Consider the following 26759-nt stretch of genomic DNA (forward strand, 5'->3'; position numbering starts at 1 on the left):
ACAGCTCCCTCCCACTGGTGCAGGTGCCGTCCCTATTCTTTTGTCTCTGTTTTTTCTTCTTTTCTTTTGCCCTACCCAGGTACGTGGGGGAGTTTCTTGCCTTTTGGGAGGTCTGAGGTCTTCTGCCAGCGTTCAGTAGGTGTTCTGTAGGAGTTGTTCCACACGTAGATGTATTTCTGTTGTATCTGTCGGGAGGAAAGTGATCTCCACGTCTAACTCCTCCACCATCTTGGTCTCCCCCAAGGCTGGCATTTTTGAAGCATTGACTGTTAGCAGCTCAGGGAAGAGTGAGCTGGGCCGCAAGGAGGCCTTGGTCATTTCTTTCCTGGTTGTGATGGAAGAAGGGGATGGGACAGGTGGGCGGCCCTGGAGAAGAAGGTTAAATTGTGGGCTCATGGTGCCTTTTCCACACTGTGTGTGTGTGTGTTTTGCATATTCCTATTTTTATCCATTTCACTCATCTGGAATAATTAAGATGTGCTTCCAACTGGTATAGTTTTAAAATGTTCTGATATAATGTATGGTGTTTTTAATGACTTCGTCTAAGTTTTATTTTATTTACTTACCTTATTCTTTATTCATTTTATCCCCCAGATTTGTCTTGTGTGAGCTGTATGCCTTATCTTCTAGAACTTAATGCTTCTCAGAATAAACTGACGACATTCTTCAATTTCAAGCCACCCAAAAATCTCAAGGTAGACTTTATTAATACACTAATTACATGTGTTAATTGGTTTGTGAAATACATTAATGAGCAAAACAGCACTAAAAGAGAATTCAGAGAGAATAAGACAGGAGAAATGAAATAAAAAAGGAGAAGGATTTGTGTATCATTTATTTTAGAAAAGGGAGATAGTCTTTCAAGAGATTATCTTTTTCGGAAGCTTTGCTAAAACCTAGTGTCCAAACCAATGAGCTAACTTCTTTCCCTTTTCTCTGCTTCATTTAAATACTAGTTATTGTTTGTGTATTTTTATCATAGCAGAACAATTTTATACCTGAAAATTCTGTAAAAATTTCCTGGGGGCTTAAATTTTGCCTTCTTTATTCATCCATAGAAAGCGGAGATTTCAGATCTTCATTCTTGCTTCTCTGCACTTGCTTTTGCATTTCTGAGGCAGAAGGAAACTCTGTGAATGGTGGTTGATGGAGCAGTTTACTCTGCTGTGGAGCACGGTGGCTCATACTCTAACGTGTGTGTAGGTCACGTGGCGTTCTTGTGAAAATAAGGTTCTGATCCAGTAGGTCTGAGGTGGGCCTGAGGCCCTGCTTTCTAACAGCCTTCCTGATGATCCATTGCTGCTGGTCCATGGACCACACATAAGCAGAGAGGTCACAGATTAATGGTACTCCGATTTTCTGCACACTGGAATCACCTGGAGAGTTTTAAAGACTACTGATGCCTGGATCCCACTGCCGGATATTCTGGTTCAAGTGGTCCAAGGTAAGGCCTGGGTGTGGGAATTTCTAAAAGACCCCGCCCAGGTGGCTCTAATGTGCTGAGAAATTTGGGAACCATTGCCGCAGCTTGGGACGAGTATTTTTCTATTGGACTCAAATATTTCATTAAAAAGTTGTTTTAAGGAGTGGACATCAATGATTGCCTTTTATTACCTATTAGTTTTCTTTTGTTTACAAGCCAAATTAATGTAGATCCAACGTATTCTGCTGGAGCTTGCACAAATATAAGTCTGTTTGAAATTAAGAATCTGACATCCTCCATACTGTCAGTGAGACATCTTTCTTAATTTTTCTTCTTTTATTTCACATTGCTACATTTTTATCAGTAGTGAGTTTTTTCCCTTTGAAATTACAGTTATTGCTGTGGTGACATTCCTTTATCCAGAAAAGCCACACAAGGTGCCTATTTGTCCTCATTATGGGGCCTTGTGGTCTCCAGGTCATCAGGAATTGTTCTTGCAGAGCTGTCTTGATTCTCCCTCCTTTGCTGTCCCCTTCTGCTTTGCCCTAAGCCCCAGTGAAATCAGCCATGGCAAGAGCGTGACCCCCTTCCTTGGGAAAAACTTGACTGGAGTTTCTTTCATTCACAACCTTGCCTCACCCCCTCCCCAAAAGACTGCACAAGTAAACAAAAACAAATCAGATACCCCATCTTTTTTTTTTAGAACAGTTTTAGGTTCATAGCAAAATTGAGGAGAAAGTGCAGAGATTTCCCATATATCTCCTGCCCCCACAAATGCACAGCCTCCCCATCATCAACATCCCCCACCAGAGTGAGACATGTGTTACACTCAAACCTACACTGACACATCATAATCACCCGAAGCCCACAGTTTACATTAGGATTCACTCTTGGTGTTGTACGTTCTGTGGGTTTGGACAAATGTATGATGATGTGTTTCCATCGTTATGGCAGATACCTCAGTGTTTAAGTTCCTAGAGGATTAAGAGCAGATGTATTGGTAACTTTAGGAAAGTGCTTGCAAAGTGCCAGAGTGCCCCTGACAAGGTACTTCAACCCTATGTGAACCCTAAGTGAACCCTTTGTGAACCTGGGAGGGGAATGATTGAGGCCTTCCAATGTTTTCAATGCAGAGTCTTACTAAATCCTCCCAATAGAACTGTGAGGCAGCTGGGATGGTCCCATTTTACAGATGAGTTTGCTGAAGCACAGAAAGGTTAAATAACTTACTTAACCTTTGCTGGGAGGTCACAGGGCTGGCACTGAATCCCATGTCTGAGACCCAAAGCCCATTTTTCCAGTAAATCACGCTTGTGTTTAATGTCTCACCCTCTCGGAAAGCTCTGCTTATGTTTCATTTATTATCTGTGTGCCTTGTGCCACCAACCAAAGAAAGCATACATGTCCCAAAGAGCAGGAGCTTATACTTGTACCCTTTTTGTATTTCCTAGAATGGTTTTGCTCTTAGTAGGTGAAGAAGGTTCGTTTGATTGATGGGCACTTCTTACAAGCTCTGGGTTCCAGTGGAACTCCCAGTGGGAGTCAGGGCAATATCATAACCCTTTTAAGGTCTCTCAACAAGCCCAGTATCATAAGTGCATGGAGGGCACAGTATTGGCATATAGTCCCAACAGGTGTGTAGTTAGCTAGGTATCATGAGCACACACAAGCTGTGGCACAAGAATGAAAGGTGTTGATGGAAAAATGTCAGCTATAAGTAAACCTAGGTAATTATAAGTTTATTTCTAGCCCATCATTATTATATAGAAGAAAAACGCGAATGAGAAATTTCATTTTTTCATGCCAAACTGATTTTTTAATTAAGTCATGGAATGCATTTTACATAGTTGCAATTTGTATATGCATAAAATTTTGTTTCCGATTTTTTTTAACAGGATTTGTTTGCACATTTCTATTTCTTCACATGATTCACATACTTGTATTTTACTTACTATGCAGTCTTGTTGCTGTATTGTAATCAACTTAACCAATTTTCTACACTTGCCACTTGAGCTGTTTTCAAAGAAGTTTTTTTTAGTGTCCAATATTTAAAGTTTTTAGTATTTAAAGTATTTAGTATTTAATACATTGATAAAAATAATCTTAGTGCATGGGTTGGGGGAGGTAAAATTACTGTTTTAAAGGGCACAAGAAGATAACAATAGTACTTATTATATAATTGCTTGATAGTTTTCCAGAAAATGATCACCATGTGCCTAGCACATTAAAGCAGTGTTTAAAAATATATATATATTTTTTATCTTTTGCCAGTAGGTGAATAATTAAAGTTATTTAATGTTGTTTTTCTTTCTCATATTTTTGAGTAGGAACAACCAATATTGTTGAAAATGCTTTCCTAAGATAGTCAAGTTTGAGAAAGGGTGCTGAGTGGACGAGGTATGGCCTGAGGGTTGAATAAGAAAGACTTTTCTGGCCTTTAGGGGGTGACACAGGAGAGTAAATTGAGCCAGAAACAGAGAAGGCAAAGAAGCCAGAAGCAAGATGTGCATATAAACTAAATGAACACAGGCTATTGGGCGTCAGCGAAAACGAAGACATGGTGGTTAGTAAGGGTGAAACTGAGGTAAGCTCTGAAGGAAGATCAAGAAAGTTTAAAATAAGTGCTGAAAATGGGGAGAGTGACTGAAGAAACAGAAAGCGTTTCTGTTGCGCGGCTGTCCATGCCAGCCACGGGGAAGGGTCTCCCCTTTAGTACCCCTCAAAGTGGGCAGACGAGGGTCCCAGCTAGGAAACGATTAAACACAAAGGAAGTATGTTAGCCTGAGTGTATTTTCAACTATGAATTGTAACCTCTCATCAGAAAATACATTCTTGTTGTGCAGGTAATTGTGTGGTTAAGATGAATGAGAAAGTGTAACGTCCTGCTCTTTTTCTCTTATCAGAAGGTGGATTTTTCCTACAACCAGATTTCAGAAATGTGTGATTTGTCGGCATATGAGTCTCTCACGAAACTAATTTTGGACAGTATCCTTTGAATGATTAAAGGGGAAAGTTTGATTAAGAGGCCCATTATACATGTGTACTGGATGACCTGAAATAGTGCGGGATAGGCAATTTACTAGAGATGTGTGACTCATTTAAACGGTTAAGAATTGATATTCACAGAATGAGGATATTTTACGGACCAAGGAGTAAGAGTGCAAATCAGAGCTTGCCAAGAACATCTTACACCTGAAAAGCTAAGAAGACGGTCATTCTTCTGATAAACATAGGCTTATTTTTAATTCTAGAACCAGATAAGAAGTTCTGTTTTACCCGACTCCCTTCTTCAAATTTACTTAAACTGGGGCCCTATTTTATGTAAATTCAGTGTCTGAAAATCCAGATACGGCCAAAATTAGTGATTATTTATTTTACAAAAGAATTCACACTAAGCTCCCTTGAACTAGCAGTCCTCTCTAGTGTATCTCAAATGACGCTTTCATAAAAATTTTAAAAAAGTAAAACCAACAATTTTTGATTCGCAGCCAACTTCCAGAACATATCTGTTGCATGAGCCAGGCTCCTGTGCAAACAGAGCACCTACCTTAACATAGACACACTCCAGCTTCTGGACCCTAAGGGGTCTGTGAGTTTAATGAGCTTGAATCTCTTCCTTACCCTAGAGACCAGTGTTCTCTGGGTGATAAGGGAGCAGCGCCTTCTCTTTCTCAGTATCTTTCTACCCTCCTGAGGATTTTTCAGGGCAGAGTGGAGAACGAATTGATTGCCCTTGGATACCTCATTCCAGGGATGTGGCAGCAGCTAGTACACACTAGTGATGAGGCTGAGATGTGGGGAGAACAGAAGGTACGTTTTCTTGAAGACATATTTTGTAGGAAAAACGCTTTATTTGTATATGATGGAAAGCTTAAAACATCACATCACTCTCTTTAGAACTTGTGTGTGAAAATGAGCAATTAGTGGACATTTAGAGGGTGCTCTTGAAACGAGCAAGTTTTCCTGAACGTAGCCGAATGAGAAAATGATCAAAATGAAATGTTTTGATGACAAACTAAAAGTAGTACACATTAGCGGCACCCGTCCATAGAACCTGCACTTTATGCTTGACTGTATATATATTTCATTTGGAAAGAGATAGAGTCTGACGGCCCAGAAGCTGTCTGGCTCAGAGATCTACTCATCTCAGGCCATCTAGAAGAATGCTCCTCAGGGACCACCAACAGTGTGAGCATTGCCTGGAACTTCTTAGAAATGCAGACTCTTAGATGCTACCCCAGACTTCTGAAATCAGAATCTGCATTTTTAACAAGACCCCCAGGTGATGTGAGTTCATATTAAAGCTTGAGGAGCCCTGGTCTAGCCGTCAGCTGCCCCCCTAAACTCCAACCAGACAAAAGGGATTGAGCATCCAGAGCTCCTTCTATTCTTCAGTGTACCCTAAGTGAGAATGGTGGCACGAAAGTCTGGAGTTCTGTCTCCCAGAAAATATTCTATGTGCAAGCATGGAATTGCCAGAGAAAACTTCACAGTATTTTGGACTGAAAATGGAGGATGCATTTTAAAACATTTCTATCATGAAAGTCTTAATTTCTACATAAATTTATCTTTCCATGTAAAAAGCTAAACTGTTGTGACTTTGTAAATGTCAACAGAGGAAAGAATCAGGGTTTTTTAAACTTGACTTTAGATGTAACAATGGAGTCTTATCTCCAAAGTGTAAAAAGCTTTATTACATCAGAACCGATTGGAATTCAGAACATAGACACATAATTAGAATGTAAATACCGTGGCACAGTTCCTCATCTTTGTTGTTAAAAATGCAAAGACAGACACCCAGAACTAGCTCCCCTTCATAAACTACCTCTTAGATAGCTTACAATTTTGAAAAGAGAGTAGGCTAATTTTTAAACAGTACTAACTATGCCTCTTCCTTTTGTTCTGTTCAGGCATATCATATTGTGTATAATTATGTAATTAGAGTTTTGAAAAGACTTAAAAGCTTTGAGATAAAAAAGAATTTCTAAACAACTTTTTAATGCCAGAACATTTAAAAACTTAGATGAAATAGATAAATCCCTAGAAAAATGTTATACACCAAAGCACTGACTTGGAGATAGAAACCCTGAGTAGTCCTATACCTATAAAACTAGTTCATTACAAATTAAAATCAATTAAATTAAAAATCTGCATACAAAAAATCCCAACTTTCAAGAACAGACCTTTCAAAAATGAACAAATTCTTTCAAAGATTTAAAATAGAAGGCATATTCACAATTCATTTTAATGAGGTTACTTTGTTACCCAAACCAGACAAGGAACAGTAAGAGAAAAGAAAATGACAGGCTTATTTCACTTGTGATATAGATGTAAAAATCCTAAACAAAATATTAGCAAACCGATTCTGACAGTATATGAAAAAGATAATATACTATGACCAAGTTAGGGTTATCTCATGAATGTAAGAGTAGTTTAACATTAGAAAATTTTAAAATGTCATTAACGACATGAACAGATTAAGGGAAATAAATCATATGATAAATAGATATAGAAGCTCAATAGTTACAGAAAATTTAATAGAATCCATTCTTCATTCACAATAAAAACTTTTAGTAAACTAGTAATAGGGAGTTTCCTCAACTTGATAAGAATGTCAACAAAAATATTTGAAACAAACTTTACCCTAACTGGGGACATGTTCTAAGCACTCTTTAAAATCAAGGATACAAGAGAAGATAACCGCCTTTGCCACTTCTAACCGTCATTGTTTAAGAGGTCTTACTCAGCAGCATAAGATAAAGAAATGAAAGCAAAGTATAAAGATGGATAAGGAGAAAAAGTCATTTTTTGCAAATGATATGATTGTCTACAGAATATAAAAAAGAACTTGCAATAAACTACTAGAAATAATAGAGTTTTGAGAGTTCCACAAGGTAGTGGATATGACTTCAATAAACAGAAGTCGATTGCATTACTCTACACCACAAACAAGCAACTAGAAAACACAACCTTGAAACGCCATTTACAAGAATATGTATCTTATTAAAGATGAATAAGACCTGTCGGGGGAACATAATAAAACTTTATTGAAGGATATTAAAGACCTGACTAAAGGGAAATATAGTATGTTCCTGGATATGAAGATGGGAGAAGATGTGTAAATATAATTTTATAGAAAATGAATCAGAAAGGCTAACAAACATGACTATATCCATTCAGTTGACAGAATGTAAGAAATCTAAAAATACCATGTGTTGGAGAACACATAGGTCAAGAGGATCTCTATTTTTCTTCCTTACGGGTGTGAAATTTGTTCAACCACTTTGGAAAACAATTTTGTGCAATCTTGTAAAGTTGAACATCCACGTTTTCTATGATCTAGCACTTTCATTCCTATATATAGGAAGTTTAGCATACGTGTACCTGGAGTCTTGTAATAGCAAAAAATTGAAATAGCCCAAATATTCCTTGATAAGAGAGCATAAATAAATTATGGTATACTGATACAATAGCATTATCATATAGTTGTGAAAATGAATAAACTGTATATATCTCCATGCACCAGTAAAGTTGACTGTTAATAAAACAAAATATAATTTTTAAAAATTTTTTTAAATTAAAAAAAAATTTTAATTAGAAATTTTTTTAAAAAAATTTTTGCCCGCGTTAGGTCTTCGTTGCTGCACGCGGGCTTTCTCTAGTTGCTGTGAGCGGGGGCTACTCTTCCTTGCGGTGCGCGGGCTTCTCATTGCGGTGGCTTCTTTTGTTGTGGAGCACGGGCTCTAGGCGTGCCGGCTTCAGTAGTTGCGGTGCATGGGCTCAGTAGTTGTGGCTCGCGGGCTCTAGAGCACAGGCTCAGTAGTTGTGGCGCACAGGCTTGGTTGCTCCGCGGTATGTGGGATCTTCCCAGACCAGGGATCGAACCCGTGTCCCCTGCACTGGCAGGCGGATTCTTCACCGCTGTGCCACCAGGGAATTCCAAACCAAATATAATTTAGGTATAAAACCAAAGGGGAAAGGGAAGAAGAAATAGTCAATTCAGCCTAGGGGTTATCTCTAAGAGGGAGCCGTCAAGACGTGACAGGAGAGGTGTGCAGAGGTAGATGTAACTTACTGCTAATGTTCTACTTCTTGGGCTGGGAATGGTGGTGGTTTCAAGAATACTCATCAAATTTTTAAAAGTTAATAAAAGCAGGCCATGTATGGCCAATGATGTGCCTGTCTTCATTAAATTTTTTTTAAATTTGAAACTTAGAAATTAATTTCCTTGAAAACAGTTAGTTACCAAATGTCAAAGTCCAGCTCTATCAGAATTCCCTGGAATTCTGGTCCCCACCCTCCTATTTCTGGTCCCCACCCTCCAGAGCTTTTGGTTAAGTAGGTCTGGGGTGGTACCTGAGAACTTGAATATCTAACAAGTTCCGGGATGATGCTGGCATTGCTGGTCTGAGGACCACACTTTGAGATCCACAACTCTAAGCTAATCAGTCCTGTCTGGTCTGAGGACCACACTTTGAGATCCACAGCTCTAAGCTAATCAGTCCTGTCTGGTCTGAGGACCACACTTTGAGATCCACAGCTCTAAGCTAATCAGTCCTGTCTGTTATATCTTGAATGTCATGCTTTTCTCATCTGCTGCCATTCCATTTGTCCTTTTTTAAATGCTTTAGAAATTTGGCTTTTTAAACTTTTTGTATTTATTCAAGATTTCCTTAGTGAGCATCTGTGTTTTCTATTTGAGGGAAAAAAAATTGCACTTTTGTTTAAAATAAAATTAAAAGAGAAGTATAATTATCAATATTAAAAGCAGTTATTTAAAATTAAAAACAAATCAGTTAATCAAGCTAGTAGTACTGACAATGTGATTGTAGTAGATTATGTTAATACCTCAGAATGAATTGTTAACTATAAAATATCAACTTTTTTAGTTAATCTTATTATGGTATTTTTTCCTTCTGTAAGTGGGCAACTGATGATTAATTGATAATCACCCCAAATCGAAAGATGATAAACTTTGCCGAGGATTAGTATATTTATTTAGTCTTAAGAAAGGATGCAGTTTATTCTTTACCTATAAATATTAATTGATCATTGGAATTTATTCCATGATTATAGAATCATGAAATTTTTAAAAAGTGATTTATAGAATTTTTAAATCCAGACAGGACTTTAGGGATCATCTAGTGCTGTTATTTTATGGGAGAGGAGCCTGAGACTCAGGGAAACATCCGATATTATTTGGTAAGTGGTTGAGCTGAGACTAGTCTTCTGCATTCCATTGTTCTTCTCATGTTGCAATTCATTGAATAATTACTACTTTTATCACATAGCCATTTAAAGTGTATGCATGTTTCATTTCTTAAAGAGATTCACTCCCATAGTGAAGAACATTTTTCACTGGTAAGGTGATATAGATCCTTCAGGATTGGTTTTGATTAAAGTCATCATTGTGGTTCTTTCCACTAAGAGAATTGTGATGGATTTCCTATTTATTTCTTAGTAACTGTTTTCTGTACACCCGGCCCATATTTTATGGTTGTAGACAAATGAATAAGAGCAAATGCTGACTAGTGAATAATTCATGTCAAGCACTGTGAACTGCTGACAGCATCGCCCAAATGTAAAAATATATTGTTGGGCTTTTCCCTAGCTGTAAAGTTATGCTTATGTGCCTTTGGATTCCTTCACTCAGTTTCCACGAGGATCTAACATTCCACTGTAAAAGATTTATTCACAGAATCATAAAATTTTAGAGCTGGAATGCAGTATGATGATCTTGTGTTCTCTGAGTCTCTTTCTCCTGATAGTAGCCTTTTAAAATTAAACTATACCTAAGAGGATTAACTCAATAAGCTAATTCATTGTAACAGTTTAGTGGCTTATCTGATTATATTTCTTCTTATCGGAATGTCCCAAGACTTATGAAAGAACATGAAAGAATAATGTTAGGAGGAAGGGCAAGTAACATTTCATGAAGGTTCTTAAGAAAAGGGGAGATTGGAGAGATAAAGGTATTCCTGAATTTAGAGCTCTGGATGGACCAGTCCTGCATATTGACTGTTGGCATTGCTGGCAGTCACATATGATGTGACCATGGGAGTAATTAGCAGGGGAAGCCATTGCGCCACTGTGAAAAGTACTCTTTACTTAAGAGCTTGATTGCGGTTGACCCTTGAATAATGGTGGGGGTTAGGGGACCGCCCAGAGCAATCGAATAGCCACACATAACTTTACAGTAAGCCCTTTGTATCCGCGGTTGTGCACCAGTGGATTCAACCAACCTCTACAGATGGTGTACCACTGTAGTATGTATTTAGTAAAAAAAAAAAAAAAAATCCATGTATAAGTGGACCCATACATTTCAGACCTGTTTGTTAAGGGTCACCTGTAATTTATAGTGCCTAAAATTCCTTGAAATTTAAAGGGGAGTGAAGAGTTGGGAAATAGGAGATGGTTTCGGTGAAATGAACCTGTTTCTCAGCAGAGATGTTCAGTCAGCTCCTCACCCTTTGCCCCAGTGCTGTGAGTGATGGCAGTGGCAGCTGCAGAAGCCATGGCCATGATTGCAGGGGGCCATCTGTATTCCTCCTCCTTTTGGCCCTTGCAATACTAATTTCATAAAACATGACTTGCCCTACTAGTCAAAGCTAGAGAGTAAGCCGGGTGCACCAAGGGAACGGCCTCTAATGTCTTGGAAAATTACTGTATACAGGCTTTCCTTTTCAGTTCCCATTGTCTCTTAACAGTGTCCAGCTTCCTGTTTTCTAGTTTTCTAATCCTTGCCTGCTTCCCATGGGAGTGCTTCCTGACTCAGCCACCCACAAGCATTTGTTTTACTCTCTGTCATAATTCAGAGTATCTTCGTTTCTGTTGAAGCTGAGCTACCAAGACACTAGTGCTCCTGAAATAGGACTTAAAGACTGTTGCTTCCTCTGCTAGATTAAGACATGGCCATTTGAAGTTTTCCGTGCTTAATTTTTCTTACCAAAGATTGCTACACTGAGGATATTTTATTTCATCTATAGAGTGATTGTTTAAATAGCCCAAAGAAAATGGAAGCAGAAAGAAGAATCGTGTTTGTGAGCATAAGTGTCTATTTGTAGAGCTCGTCTGGCAGGAAGCTTTATGAAAGTGGTTTTGAAATGTGTGTTGACAACAAGCCGAACTATGCTTCGGCTTGAATTGGATTGAATTCAATTGGTTCCAGGATTGAATTGGATTGAATTCAATTGGTTCCAAGATTGAATCTGGAACCAGCGAGGAAAATCGAGGAATTTCTGGTTCATTTGGCAATATTTTCTCATCATTGCTTTTAGTTTCTTAATTAAACTGTGTCTCTGTCTTTGTTCTTTCAGAATCAGTCCTGGCCTGATCCTCCTCTTTGTGCTGCTGGCCAAGAGGCAGAGGATGTGATTCCTTGGCCTCATGTGCTTGTAATTTAGTAACGATAACAATGCCTTATAATTGTGAGGTACTTGTACAACTCACTCACATACATTTTCTAAATTTTTTCTCATGATCTAACTTTTGGCCTTCACGGCAGCCTGATGTTGTATCCATTTTACAGATGAAAAATCTGAGCAGAGAGAAATTACATCACGTAACTAGTAAGTAGCAGAGTTAGGATAACTACAAATAGTTATGAGGCAACATGCACATTTCTGTGATACTTACAATCCCTTCCTTTCTCTTAAAAAGTTTGTTGATTGTGTGATTAATCTCCATAGGTGGGGTGTTAGAAGTTGACCAGAAAAGGCTTTGAGGAAGAAAGAGTTTGTCTCGAGTGGATACCAAGAATTGGAATTGCTCTGATATTTACAACTATAATAGTCACTGCCAAATTGCCTCCAGAGAGGCTATACCATAATGAACCCTCTCACCCAGTAGTATGAAAGAATCTGTTCTTCAAAAGCTTTAAAATGTTTGCCAAACTGATAGGCAAAGGATAGCATCTTAATTTGCTTTCTCCCGACTACAGGTGAAGCAGAGTGTCTTTTCATATGTTTATTATGTTAGCCACTTGGATTTGCTCTTCTGGGAATTTCCTGGATATATTCTTGCCCCATTTTCTATTGGGTTATTGTCATTCTTCATGTTTTCTAGATAGTAATTCTTTGTATACTCTGTATGTTGTGAATATATTCGCCCAGTCTGTCACCTGTATTTACTTATGTAATTAAAAACTAATAGAAGTAGGGAAATGAGGTTGTCAAAAAGAAATACTTAAGATGTTGGTTTAATGCAAATGTTAAAAAAGAGAAAAAACTTTAAAAAGTGGAATTTCAAATTAAGTCCTGAAGAATGGGTAGGGTTTAGAAATAAGTAGGAAAGCAGTATTTAAAAAAATTAGGAAAGTCAAGGGGTATATTCCAGAAGTATTGAGAAGATTGACCTGGCAGAATTGGAGCATTCTCACTGGATTATTATGGGGGATGAAATTCGATACATAGGTTTTGCTTAAAGTAAAGGGCCTTAAATGCCAGAGTGAAGAATTTGGAATTCGTCCTGTGAGAATTTTTTAATTGAAGCATGATATCCAGTCAATATTTTGAAAAAAATTAACCTGACTACAGTGTGTAAGGTGACTTGAGGGCAGGAAAAAATGGATGTTAGAGGTATCCATTGGTACTAAAGCTGAATTAAGTTGGCAGAGGTGTGAATGGCAAGGAAGGACATATTTGAAAAGATGTTTTAAAGCAAAATCTGCCAGGTTTTGGTGATGATTGGACGCCCTGAAGATTACAAGTGGCTGAGAAAATGGTGATGTCTTAGGCTACTTGGGAGGGAAAACTGGGCTTGGGTGGAGAAGTGATATTAAATCCTAGAAATTTGCCAGAAAGATTGAGGACAGAGAGAGGTAAGTAGAATTGGTGCCTTTGAGTTTGCACTTTTAGGTGACTGTAAGGATGGAAAACAAAAGCTAAGAGTTAAGTTTTAAAATAACTAGAAAATCAACAGATGAGGAAAAAAAGAAGGCTGAGTTTAGGCCTCATTTATTATAAAGAGAAGAGAAGCCAATATAGATAGAAGAAAAGGCTATTCCTCTCAGTATCACCCATTTTCTGCAGATGACACCTCCCGGACTGTTTCCCTGGTTATGGGGATGATAAAGTGCATGTGCCTCTCCAGGGCAACCCTGGATTCAGTTCTGCCTGTGGAAAAGTACAAGGGTTTCTCATGGAGACCATTCAGGAACCAAGGAAAAAACACTGCCAAGGTGGCAGCTTTGAACCACTCTGAAGTGTTTTTCCTCACTGATTAAATGAGTCACATATGAACACAAAGGCAACTGAGCACACTCAAAAGCTATGCCTTTAAAAAAAACAAACTAATTTTACCTGGTGCACTATTAACTTCTATATAAAAAAAATATCATTTTAAGATTTAGCATTCATCCTATATTAGCATAGAGTACTTTTTTATTTATGCTGTTGTCTGATTTTTCTCATGATGATTTGACACTAATTCATTTTTTCTTCCAAATGTTTCTAATACCATTTTCCTTAAACATAGTCATGGTGTATAGGCAATGAGATAGCTGAAATCAACGGACTAGAGCTGTGTAGCAGTCTTACCCACCTTAGTTTGGCCAAGAACAAGATCACAACCATTAATGGCTTAGGAATGTTACCTATCAAAATACTTTGTCTGGTGAGTCTAACAAAACTGTTATTCTTTATAGAAGTACTAGTTAATGTCTTAGTAAATATATGAATGATGGTTAGGATTTTTCAGTTTTATAAAGAGCTAATTCCTTCATGAAATGTCATTGTCTTTAGTTCTGTTTGCTCCTTTCCATATCTGGGGTGTGTGTGTGTGTGTGTGTGTGAGATGAATAATTCATGCTAAAGTAAAATGATTTTCTAATTTGGTACACAAATTCCATTTTTTAAAAGATTGACTTTAACACTGAGAAAGGAAGGCATACTTTTAGCAACTATTAAGAATATTTTTATAATAACCAAGAGATCACTGAAGAAATCAGAGAGGAAATAAAAAAATACGTAGAAACAAATGACAATGAAAACACGATGACCCAAAACCTATGAGGTGCAGCAAAAGCAGTTCCAAGAGGGAATTTTATACCAATACAATCCAACCTCAAGAAACAAGAAACATCTCAAACAACCTAACCTTACACCTAAAGCAATTAGAGAAAGAAGAACAAAAAAACCCCAAAGTTAGCAGAAGGAGAGAAATCATAAAGATCAGATCAGAAATAAATGAAAAAGAAATGAAGGAAACAATAGCAAAGATCAATAAAACTAGAAGCTGGGTCTTTGAGAAGATAAACAAAATTGATAAACCATTAGCCAGACTCATAAAGAAAAAAAGGGAGAAGACATATGAACAGAATTAGAAATGAAAAAGGAGAAGTAACAACTGACCCTGCAGAAATACAAAGGATCATGATAGATTACTACAAGCAACTATATGCCAATAAAATGGACAACCTGGAAGAAATGGACACATTCTTAGAAAAGCACAAACTTCTGAGACTGAACCAAGAAGAAATAGAAAATATAAACAGACCAGTCACAAGCCCTGAAGTTGAGACTGTGATTAAAAATCTTCCAACAAACAAAAGCCCAGGACCAGATGGCTTCACAGGTGAATTCTGTCAAACATTAGAGAAGAGCTAACACCTCTCCTTCTCAAACTCTTCCAAAATATAGCAGAGGGAGGAACACTCCCAAACTCATTCTACAAGGCCACCATCACCCTGATACCAAAACCACACAAAGATGTCACAAAGAAAGAAAATTACAGGCCAATATCACTGATGAACATAGATGCAAAAATCCTCAACAAAATACTAGCAAACAGAATCCAACAGCACATTAAAAGCATCATACACCATGATCACGTGGGGTTTATCCCAGGAATGCAAGGATTCTTCAATATACGCAAATCAATCAATGAAAGAAACGCACATTTATGATAAAATCCCTGCAGAAAGTAGGCATAGAGGGAACTTAACCTCAACATAATAAAGGCCATATATGACAAACCCACAGCCAACATCGTTCTCCATGGTGAAAAACTGAAACGATTTCCACTAAGATCAGGAACAAGACAAGGTTGCCAACTCTCACCACTGTTATTCAACATAAGTTTTGGAAGTTTTAGCCACAGCAATCAGAGAAGAAAAAGAAATAAAAGGAATCCAAATCGGAAAAGAAGAAGTAAAGCTGTCACTGTTTGCAGATGACATGATACTATACATAGAGAATCCTAAAGACGCTACCAGAAAACTACTAGAGCTAATCAATGAATTTGGTAAAGTAGCAGGATACAAAATTAATGCACAGAAATCTCTTGCATTCCTATACACCAATGATGAAAAATCTGAAAGAGAAATTAAGGAAACACTGCCATTTACCATTGCAACAAAAAGAATAAAATACCTAGGAATAAACCTACCTAAGGCGACAAAAGACCTGTATGCAGAAAACTATAAGACACTGATGAAAGAAATTAAAGATGATACAAACAGATGGAGAGATATACCATGTTCTTGGATTGGAAGAATCAACATTGTGAAAATGAGTATACTACCCAAAGCAATCTACAGATTCAGTGCAATCCCTATCAAACTACAAATGTCATTTTTCACAGAACTAGAACAAAAAATTTCACAATTTGCATGGAAACACAAAAGACCCCAAATAGCCAAAGCAATCTTGAGAAAGAAAAACAGAGCTGGAGGAATCAGGCTCCCTGACTTTCAACTACACTACAAAGCTACAGTAATGAAGACAGTATGGTACTGGCACAAAAACAGAAATATAGATCAGTGGAACAGGATAGAAAGCCCAGAGATAAACCCACGCACGTATAATCACCTTATCTTTGATAAAGGAGGCAAGAATATACAATGGGAAAAGACAGCCTCTTCAGTAAGTGGTGCTGGGAAAACTGGACAGCTACATGTGAAAGAATGAAATTAGAACACTCCCTAACACCACACACAAAAATAAACTCAAAATGAATTAAAGACCTAAATATAAGGCCAGGCACTATAAAACTCTTGGGGGGAAACATAGGCAGAACACTCTATGACATAAATCACAGCAAGATCCTTTTTGACCCTCCTCCTAGAGAAATGGAAATAAAAACAAAAATAAACAAATGGGACCTAATGAACCTTAAAAGCTTTTGCACAGCAAAGGAAAACATAAACAAGACAAAACGACAGCCCTCAGAATGGGAGAAAATGTTTGCAAGCGAAGCAACTGGCAAAGGATTAATCTCCAAAATTTACAAGCAGCTCATACAGCTCAATGTCAAAAATAACCGAAGAACCCAATCCAAAAATGGGCAGAAGACCTAAATAGACATTTCTCCAAAGAAGATATACAGATTGCCAACAAACACATGAAAGGATGCTCAACATCACTAATCATAGGAGAAATGCAAATCAAAACTACAGTGAGGTATCACCTCACACCGGTCACAATGGCCATCATCAAAAAATCTACAAACAATAAATGGTGGAGAGCGTGTTGAGAAAAGGGAACCCTCTTGCACTGTTGGTGGGAATGTAAATTGATACAGCCACTATGGAGAACAGTATGGAGGATCCTTAAAAAAACTAAAAATAGAACTACCATATGACCCAGAAATCCCACTATTGGGCGTATGCCCTGAGAAAACCATAATTCAAAAAGAGTTATGTACCACAATGTTCATTGCAGCTCTATTTACAATAGCCAGGACATGGAAGCAACCTAAGTGTCCATCGATAGATGAATGGTTAAAGAAGATGTGGTACATATATACAATGCAATGTTACTCAGCCATAAAAAGAAACAAAATTGGGTTATTTGTAATGTGGTGGATGGACCTAGAGTCTGTCATACAGAGTGAAGTAAGTCAGAAAGAGAAAAACAAATACCGTATGCTAACACATATATATGGATTTAAAAAAAAAATGGTTCTGAAGAACCTAGGGGCAGGACAGCAATAAAGACGCAGACGTAGAGAATGGACTTGAGGACGTGGGAAGTGGGAAGGATAAGCTGGGATGAATTGAGGGATGGCATGGACTTATATACACTACCAAATGTAAAATAGATAGCTAGTGGGAAGCAGCCGCTTAGCACAGGGAGATCAGCTCGGTGCTTTGTGACCACCTAGAGGGCTGGAATTGGGAGGGTGGGAGGGAGACACAAGAGGGAGGAGATATGGGGCTATATGTATACGTATAGCTGATTCACTGTTATAAAGCAGAAACTAACACACCATTGTAAAGCAATCATACTCCACTGAAGATGTTAAAAAACAGAATATATTTTAATGTCTTATTGATGAACTAACATTTAAACATATTTAAACATAATATTTATTGCAGTTGAAACTTCATTGCTCTCAAGTGAAGCACTGGGCACTGAATTTGGCAGTCCTTTTACATCACTATGTGCCAGTTTCCCATTCTAGAAAACCAGAATTACTGCTGAGAATAAATGAACAATTCCCATCAAGAAGTTAAAATTTTTAATGTTTTTCCTATAGAGAGCGTGCTTCTTAAGCTGTATGACAGTGTGACTCTGACTGAATGAAAATACAATTTACTTTAAAATCAGCAGGATCATAGTTGTTCCAAAGATATATACAGTATTTTTGAAATAACAGTCTAGCTCATTAGTTTGGGGGTGATTATATAGTTTGTAGATTATCTAGGATTCTTTCTTCTTCCTTTCCTTCTCCTTCTCACTTCTTACCCTTGGATGGCTTTGGGATTCTTTATTATATCTGTCATGAGGTGGATGGGGGGATTTTAAGCCATGAGGCTAGTAGCTTATTTCTTACGTGAACTATCCCACAGGAGAGTGTTGAACATTGTTGTTTTTTTTGTTTGTTTGTTTGCGGTACGCAGGCCTCTCACTGTTGTGGCCTCTCCCATCGCGGAGCACAGGCTCCGGACGTGCAGGCTCAGCGGCCATGGCTCACGGGCCCAGCCGCTCCGCGGCATGTGGGATCCTCCCGGACCGGGGCACGAACCCGTGTCCCCTGCATCAGCAGGTGGACTCTCAACCACTGCGCCACCAGGGAAGCCCCGAACATTGTTGTTTGAAATGACATCTTGGGTTATCTGCAGATTTTTGACATATACAATGTACAATTCCTGTCTAATTTAACCACAGACAGCTGAAGGTTGGCTATGTGTTAAGCCTGAAGTGCTTTTTCAAGAGCCTTCACTTCTTACAATGAGTTAGGTGAGGGTAAAGTACTGGTTCCCAGTACTGAGGTTGGAAATGAAGCATGGAAAGGTTTAATAATTTCCTTGAGTTTTTCTGTTTTCTGTCCACTAAAGCATGTAAGCAAAGCATAAATGAAAATGAATTTGGTAGGCTGAATTGCAAATTTAAAAATTATAAAAGAAAGTCACATTCTAAAATTATGATAATTTGAAGGATTATTGGCAGTATATTCTATTTAATTTGCAGCTTGTTAGAACCTTATCCTTTTATTTACATATCTTTTTGCATTGGCATTCCCATTAACTTTAAGTGGAGCATGATATGTGGAAAGAGATTGGGGGTGTGCTTAAGGGAATGAGAATTGAACTGATTATTAAGAATGACATCACATAGCACTTTCATCCTAAGACTTTGTTTCAATAACTAAATAAATAATCTGTGTTGATAATTTCATCTCAAGTAGCTTTTAGAAGAAGCATAAAAGACTTATTTTTCCTATAAGTAGATTAGGTGGATTGTTCCCAACCCCCATCCTCATCACCCAAAATGAACTAGAAAATACAGAATATGCCATCATTCATTTTCCTTAAACTTTTTGAGAATAGGAAGGTTTTCTTTTCCATATATTAATAAAGTTCATAAAATAAAATGATACTCATTTGTTTCAATAGTTTTTAATACTTTTTAAAAGATTTGTGGTATCAGTAATCCAGTTGGTTTACTACTGAAAGTAATTCACTTTACATTTTAGAGAAAAAAGAACAATTCACCATACAAACCAGTTGTTAATTCTCTTCCATCAACTTTTTTTTAAAAAATAAATTTATTTATTTATTTTTGGCTGTGTTGGGTCTTCGTTGCTGCGTGCATGCTTTCTGTAGTTGCTGTGCACGGGCTTCTCATTGTGGTGGCTTACCTTGTTGCAGAGCAACAAGAGGGCTCTAGGCACGCAGGCTTCAGTAGTTGTGGATTGCGGGCTCTAGAGCACAGGCTCAGTAGTTGTGGCACACGGGCTTAGTTGCTCCGCAGCATGTGGGATCTTCCCGGTCCAGGGCTCAAACCCATGTCCCCTGCATTGGCAGGCGGATTCTTAACCACTGCGCCAACAGGAGAGTCCCTCTTCCATCAACTTTTACCATAAATATTGGGGGAAATGTGGTTCACTTATGGTCTGCTCTGTCAACCACCTCCTTTAGCAAGTAAGGACAGTACATTCCAAACTTCAAAAATCATTTTGTCTTAGTAAAAGCCATTTTTTTTCCCTTCCAACTTGGGAGATCGAGAATATTTCTCATTTCATTTTAGTTTCTCTCTAAAGACCGCCTTTTCCCTGCTAATCATGATAAAACAAGCAAGAACTGTTCATGCAGGCACTAGACGTGCACTTTGAGAAGAGGTGTATCAGTTTTTCATCATTGGACATAGGGTTTTAATAGATAACTTTGACTCAGAAATTCTGATTCGTAATACTTCTCAGTTCTGCTTTCTTTTATGACCACAGGTTATGTAATTAAACTTTTCTATGCCTCAGTCTGTTCTTGTGCATCTACCACTTTGAAAGCCATCAGAGACACTCTAAAGAAGAATTACAGTTCATCTTCCACATCTACAGCACTTCAAAGGTCTTTGGGGAAGAGGTGTATTATACATAAATTTGATATGTGGGCATATTTTAAATAGGACATTGAGGTCTTATTTCAGTAAGTTAAATTAATAAGGATATTATGTTCAGTTTACTGTAGTTTTTTTCTTTCCCCTTTCTATTACACTTTCTAGAACTTTTTTGAACAGTAGGAAATTTGACTTAGGCAAATGGAGTTTTGAGTATTTTTCCTTCTTATTATGGAATTTTTCAGGCATATATAAAAATAAAAGGAATAGTTTAATGAACCCCCATGTACTATAATCCAGTTTTATAGATTATCAGCATTCTATTAATATATTTTAAACAGCCATAGAATTATACTAATGAACATAAACCTTGCTCATTATTGAAGTGAAATCTTATGAAAAGTTGAGTGAAAATGAACTCTTACTATTAAATACTTTGGGAAGCATGTACCAGGAAAAATATTATAGATGGTAGAGAATACTATAATTTAAGTTTTTAGTTCTAAAGTGCTTAGTAAAAGTTTTAAAAGTTTAAGGAGGGGGGGAATTCCATGGTGGTCCAGTGGTTAGGACTGCACACTTCCACTGCAGGGAAACAGGTTCGATCCCTGGTCAGGGACCTGGGATCTTGCGTGCATGGTGTGGCCAAAAAAAAAGTTTAAGGATGGGTATAATGTGGCATTAATTGAAATCTCAAAATTACACTTTACTGTGCTTCTCAACTCAAAGTTTAACTTTACTGTGGCATAGTTTTATACCTCAAAGGCTAAAGAACCCAAGGAATTTTGAGAATGTTGGGAAATGTACAAGAAAATACAAATTATTGTTATCACTATAATTTGTTGTTATGGGTACAGGGGGGTTGGGAAGAAGAACAGTGTTTAAGTCTTATATCTTTCTCTGTTTCATGGTATTGTCTAAGAAGATGCTTACGTGTGAATTATTTAAGAACTTTGTTTATGCATCTATTGTTGTAGAACATGCCACCCCATGTGGAGTGGCATGGAGAAATTTATTAGTTAACCATTTTATTAGCTAGCAGTTCTGTAATCTGAGCTGGGCCCAGCTGGGCGGTTCTGCTGGTCTTGCCACGTCCAGCTAGCAGATTGGCTGGGGGCTGGGCTCAGCCAGGATGCTGCAATGGCTGGATTTCTCCTCTCTGTTGAGTCTCAGGGCTCCTCTCCAGGTGACCTCTCCGCAGATTCTCTCCCACAGAGTGGCTAGAGTTCTTACATGGCAGCTTAGGGCTCCAAGACACAAGAGGAGATGCTGCCAGGCCTTCCTAAGTCTTAGATTTGGAACCGGGACACTTCTGCTGTATTCTTTTGGTTAAGGCAGGTCACAGGTCTATCCTGGATTCAAGAGGTGGAAACTGTACAAGAGTATGAATAAGTGGAGGCAGGTACCAGACTACTACAGTCCTCATGATATGAGATGACTATATTCAGAATATTTCTGAAAACAGAGTGTATGTGGGAGTTACAGTATTCAAGTGGTTTTCTGTGATGGTGATGAAAGAATTGCATTAAATTTACATTTCTAAAGATAAGCTTGGAGCCATGCTGCCATTAAGCTTGAGGTTAGCAATGTCAGAAGCTTATACTACCTAGCTTTTGTCTTTCCTATTGATTCAAACATTCATCTGCTTTACCTCTAGCGAAAATATTATGTTCTGAGTCTTCCAGCTGAAAGACTGGGATTTCTTTCTGGGGTGTATGTATATGTGTTTAGGGAGGTGAAAGATGGGAATGGGAGGGGGGACAAGAATGTCTTACTGATTTTAAGAGGTTTGGGGCAGTATCCAGGATGAAAACTTGTCATTACACTTTTCCCTTTAGGACATTAAGTGTATTTTATCAATTTTAGAGCAATAACCAGATTGAGAAGATCACAGGTTTGGATGACCTAAGGGTCCTGCAGATCCTGGATCTGAGCCACAATCAGATCAGTAGCCTCCAAGGCTTGGAGAGTCATGACTTCTTGGAAGTGATCAACCTTGAGGATAATAAGGTAATGTCATATTATACTTTATATGTCTTGGTTTTAGTGTCTATAATTATTTCTCAAGTGCTATCACATTCAATGCCAGCTTAGGAAAGTTATTCTAGAAAACCTCCCAGAGCAACAGTTGAAGGACTGCTTTTTTTAAATAGTAATAATTCTTAATTTTTGAACATTTGAAGATTCCTAATTACATTGTTTTGAAGGTTTAAACTGCAACCAGGTGCACATGACTTTGTGAAGTAGATATATTCGTGTGAAATTTGTGGTAGAAAGATGGCATTAGGAATGTCTGACGTGTCAGAGGAGGGAAACTAGAGACAAGAGAATAGTCTCAGGTTGGTGTTGCCTGTGTCCCATTTAATGAGAAGAGACACAGGAAGTGAATTCTTATATCCTATTTGTAACGATAGGGTACGTTCCCAACCCGAATGAGTTGGGGATTGGACTTACTCAAATTACCCTATCTGGCTTAATGCACACATTACTTCACCAACTGGCTTTCACTCTTTTTTTTTTTTTTTTTTTTGCGGTACGCGGGCCTCTCACTGTTGTGGCCTCTCCCGTTTTGGAGCATAGGCTCCGGACACACAGGCTCAACGGCCATGGCTCACGGGCCCAGCCGCTCCGCGGCATGTGGGATCTTCCCGGACCGGGGCACGAACCCTTGTCCCCTGCATCGGCAGGCGGACTCTCAACCACTGCGCCACCAGGGAAGCCCGGCTTTCACTCTTAATTACATTTTATTTTTAATAAAGCATTTGTGCTCCTAATCATGGTGTATTAAGTTGGTACCTATAACTCACCTCTTATGCAATCAGATCTACATTTTGATTTTATTCATCTCGAGTACTTTTTCATATTTTGGGGAAAGATTTCATAAGGAAGACGAATGGTTATTTCTTCTTGAAGATGAAAATTTTGGCTAACCCTGAAAGAGACCTAGATCCTAGCTGGAGTGAGATGCGTTCCTGTGGAGATATTTCTCTGTTCGGCTGTGTTGGTGCTTATCAGCTGGGTCTGATGACTCTTTCTCCAATGAGCTTCCATTAGCTGTTAGATTTCTAAAAATCAAGAAAAGGAGGCAATCTTTAGGTCTGGGAAGAAGTGGATTTTTAATCACAGGCAAAAACTGTTCCTCCTCATTTTCACTTGGCTTGCATATTAAATTGTTTGTTAACTTCTAAGGTTAATTCTAGTGGGTGACTTTTGTTCACTGTCCCACCTGTCTTAGGAAGTCAGCCCAATCTCTGTCTCATATGGTTTTAGTGTCTTTTTCATGAAATGGCCATTAAAATGGTTTGCAGATACATACAGGTGGTGTTCAAACGGCAGAATGCACTCATTACATTTCAACTGAGTGCATCTCAGGATTTAGGAAAAGGAGTAATGGTAATAATAATGACAATTACAGTCATAAAATAATGCAGAGATTTTCATTGCATATTTATGCACAAGGCACTGTTTTAAGCACTTTGCATATATCATCTCATTTAATCCTCATTATAACCCTATTATTATCGCTATTCTACAGATGAAGAAACTAGAGCAAAGAGACGTTAAGTAACTTGTCCAAAGTTATACCATATCCAGTGAGTAGCAGAGCCAGGGTTCAAACAGAATGATTTGCCTCCAGAGTCAGTGTTCTTAACCCTGCAGGCTAATACATTAAATGAAATGCTAATGGCCCTCCCTTCAGAAAAGTGTGTGGTGTTGTCATGATCTAGAAGAGTGCTTTCTGGCTTAAATATAATGTGAGCCTCATGTGTAATTTTAAATTTTCTAGTAGCCCCAATAAAAAGGTAAAAAGAAACAGGTGAAATTAATTTTTTGCTTTATTTAGCCCAATATATCCAAAATATTGTCATTTCAACATGTAATCTTTATAAAAATTATTGATGAGATATTTTATATTCTGTTGTTTCATACCACATTTAGGACATCTATTGTGTATTTTGCACAGTACATTTGAATTTATCCTAGCCATATTCCCAGTGGTAAGTAGCCACATAGGGCTAGTAACTACCATATTGGGTAGCACAGGTCTAGAAAGACCTCATGAATAGTATGGTGTTCTCTTCCATTCCAGGAGACTTTTCAAATTACATTTGAAATAGTTGAAGAAAAAAAGGGGGATCATTAGGGAAGCACAGAGTTTATAATTTTCAAATGTTGAAGAAACTCCATTAAAAAAGAAAAAAGTGGCCACACGTCCCAAAGGAGGGATCCTTTGGCAACAAGCGATGGGGTCCGTAACAATGGCACAATTCCCTCACTCCCCGCTGGGCAGGTTGGGGAACAACCAGCAGTATGTGAAATATTCTGTCAGCCGAGCCATCCAAAGATTTCCTCAGAGGTTTCTCGAGCACTACTGAGAATACTGTGTATCAGGGATGGAAGATTTATCATTTAAGAGAAACATAACATAGCTATTGCTTCTCATATGATTAACTTGATGTTAGGAATATTATCTTATTGGGAGCACTTTTATCAGTATTATTTACTTGGTATAAGCTGTTGAAACATTGCTGTAGCTTTACATGATCATTTGAACATCTCTTTTAAGTTTTTTTTGCAAATTCATCATGAGCTGGTGATTTGGGGGCCTTTGTCACTCTCCACTCTGCAATCCTTGTTAGATTTGAAGTCATTTCTATCATTTAAAACTTATCCCCCAAATGTTAACTCTATTACAACCTCAGCCTTTTCTTCTAGAAGCAAAATATTGGTCTGGGAGTTACTTAGAGACTGCTCTTTTACTTCTCTGAGTCTTACTTGGTGTCATTATTTCATCTCTCTCTCTATCTAGCATGTATTTTACGAAAAAGACTTAACAGGCCTCTTTAGGTCTGGATGGTTAGGCTTGGAGAGCATGGCTTAAAAGGAAATGTCAAAGAAAGGAGCCAACTCCTCCCTACATAGTGGAAGTTGAAAGGCTTCTGCTTGGTGGGGAGTAGCCAACAGGGGCAGAGGAGATCAGGGAAGAAGTGTAGACTGGAATCTGGGGATCAGCGCTGCTGGTATGACATTCTTGGCATCAGATGGCTGAAGTTCCTTTCAGAATATAATCTTTCTGGCAGTGTTTCACTTAAGGTGGTTTGGGGGAGTTCTGTCTGTACACCTTTTGTGATCGCCTGTGACACACACAGCCTTGGGTCTTGGCATTTGAAGAGAGAAGACATGAGGGTGGGTCTGCTGCCGGGTGAGGTCTGCAGGACGGGGTGGGCGGTGCATGCAGGATGGCCCGTGTCTGGTGCACATTACCAGTTCAGCAGAGGTGGGGGTACTGGTAGCCAGGTGCCTCCACATGTGTTCCCCTCTGCCCTTACCCACTTCATCCTACCTTTGAAAGGACTGGGAGGGGAGCTGGATCCCTCTCATTTGACTCTCAAAAGACTGGTTCATCCCAACTGACATCTTAGTGATAACATTTTACATAGTCTGTGATTATTCTATTCATAGTGTTCACAGCATTTACAAGATCTTTCCATGTTAAGCGCCATCGATGTTACCATCTTCTAAAATGGTTGCCTAGTGTTCCTATTGCGGGACTGTGCCATGGCTCATTTAATCACATAATGATGGAATTTTTCAGAATTGAGAAAATTTTAAACTTTTACCAAAACGTTAGACCGAATGCTCATGTATCTAATTTTCGTCTGTCTGATGATCTTTTCAGTATAAACCTCCTGAAGGTGGGACAGCTGGTTTATAGCTTATGCATGTGTAGCACATCCACTCCCACCAGCGATGACTGCAAGTGCACGTGGCCAGGATGCGTTGGTGAGACATGTTGGCTGCGAGGAAACATCTCCTCCTAACATTTGTGTTAGGTCCAAACACAAGAGCTGTAGGCTAGAGGGGAATCAATCTATTGATTGATTGAGCAGTGTGAACCAAAGTGACTCTTCCACCTTCCCAAATAGCACAGTATTTAAAAATTGATCCTTTTATCTTGTAGATGATCCAAATGGCAGTTTAATGGAGAGTCTAGTCATCTTATGGAAAAAGCATAACATTGCTATAACCAGATTAATGTGTGCAGGTTGTATATTGTAACTCGGAATTGGCCTCTCATATTATGTCTTTGAAAATGGCATCCTTAGAACATGGCACATGTGTTCCTCCCCTGATTTAGCTTTGGGAATAGCTTACATTTCAACTGCATTTTGTCATTGGATAACTCAGGAACTATTAGTGACTCTGCTGTTGGAGTGATCTTACCATGCATGCAGAAATGACTTGGGGAGAAATAGAAATGAAAAAGTGATTATTAATTTTTTGTAAAAGTTCAGCATCTACATCTGAAATAAGATTATAATTATGCTAATTACAGGACATTCAAGGAAAACTGTTTGTCTTTAGTTTAGTGGAGAATTCAGGCCTGCTGCCACCCAAGCTCTATCCCTGCTCAAATTAAGGAACTATCAAGCAACCTTTTTCCCTCTTACTTTTTAAAGTCATGAAACATTACCTGACAAAAAAAGTGTATAACACATAAACGTACAGTTTAGCAAAGAATTTTAAGGTGAATAGTCATGTAACATTCACATCAAGAA

At 38.3% G+C, this 26759-nt stretch overlaps 1 protein-coding gene across 4 annotated transcripts in view; it reads left to right on the forward strand.

Annotated features, from left to right (window-relative positions):
- Nucleotides 1-26759, forward strand: part of LRGUK (leucine rich repeats and guanylate kinase domain containing) — a 118278-nt gene that overhangs the window by 21390 nt on the left and 70129 nt on the right. For 3 of the 4 annotated variants that reach the window (XM_067747060.1, XM_067747057.1, XM_067747058.1), the window contains 4 exons: nucleotides 595-695; nucleotides 4327-4408; nucleotides 13911-14035; nucleotides 22066-22209. In XM_067747060.1, the coding sequence (XP_067603161.1) occupies nucleotides 595-695; nucleotides 4327-4408; nucleotides 13911-14035; nucleotides 22066-22209 (452 nt within the window). The remainder of the gene's footprint in view (nucleotides 1-594; nucleotides 696-4326; nucleotides 4409-13910; nucleotides 14036-22065; nucleotides 22210-26759) is intronic. The other variant, XM_067747061.1, reaches the window with a different exon arrangement.

This window comes from Pseudorca crassidens, chromosome 8, assembly GCF_039906515.1.
Source record: "Pseudorca crassidens isolate mPseCra1 chromosome 8, mPseCra1.hap1, whole genome shotgun sequence".
In the NCBI taxonomy this organism is placed as follows: domain Eukaryota; kingdom Metazoa; phylum Chordata; class Mammalia; order Artiodactyla; family Delphinidae; genus Pseudorca; species Pseudorca crassidens.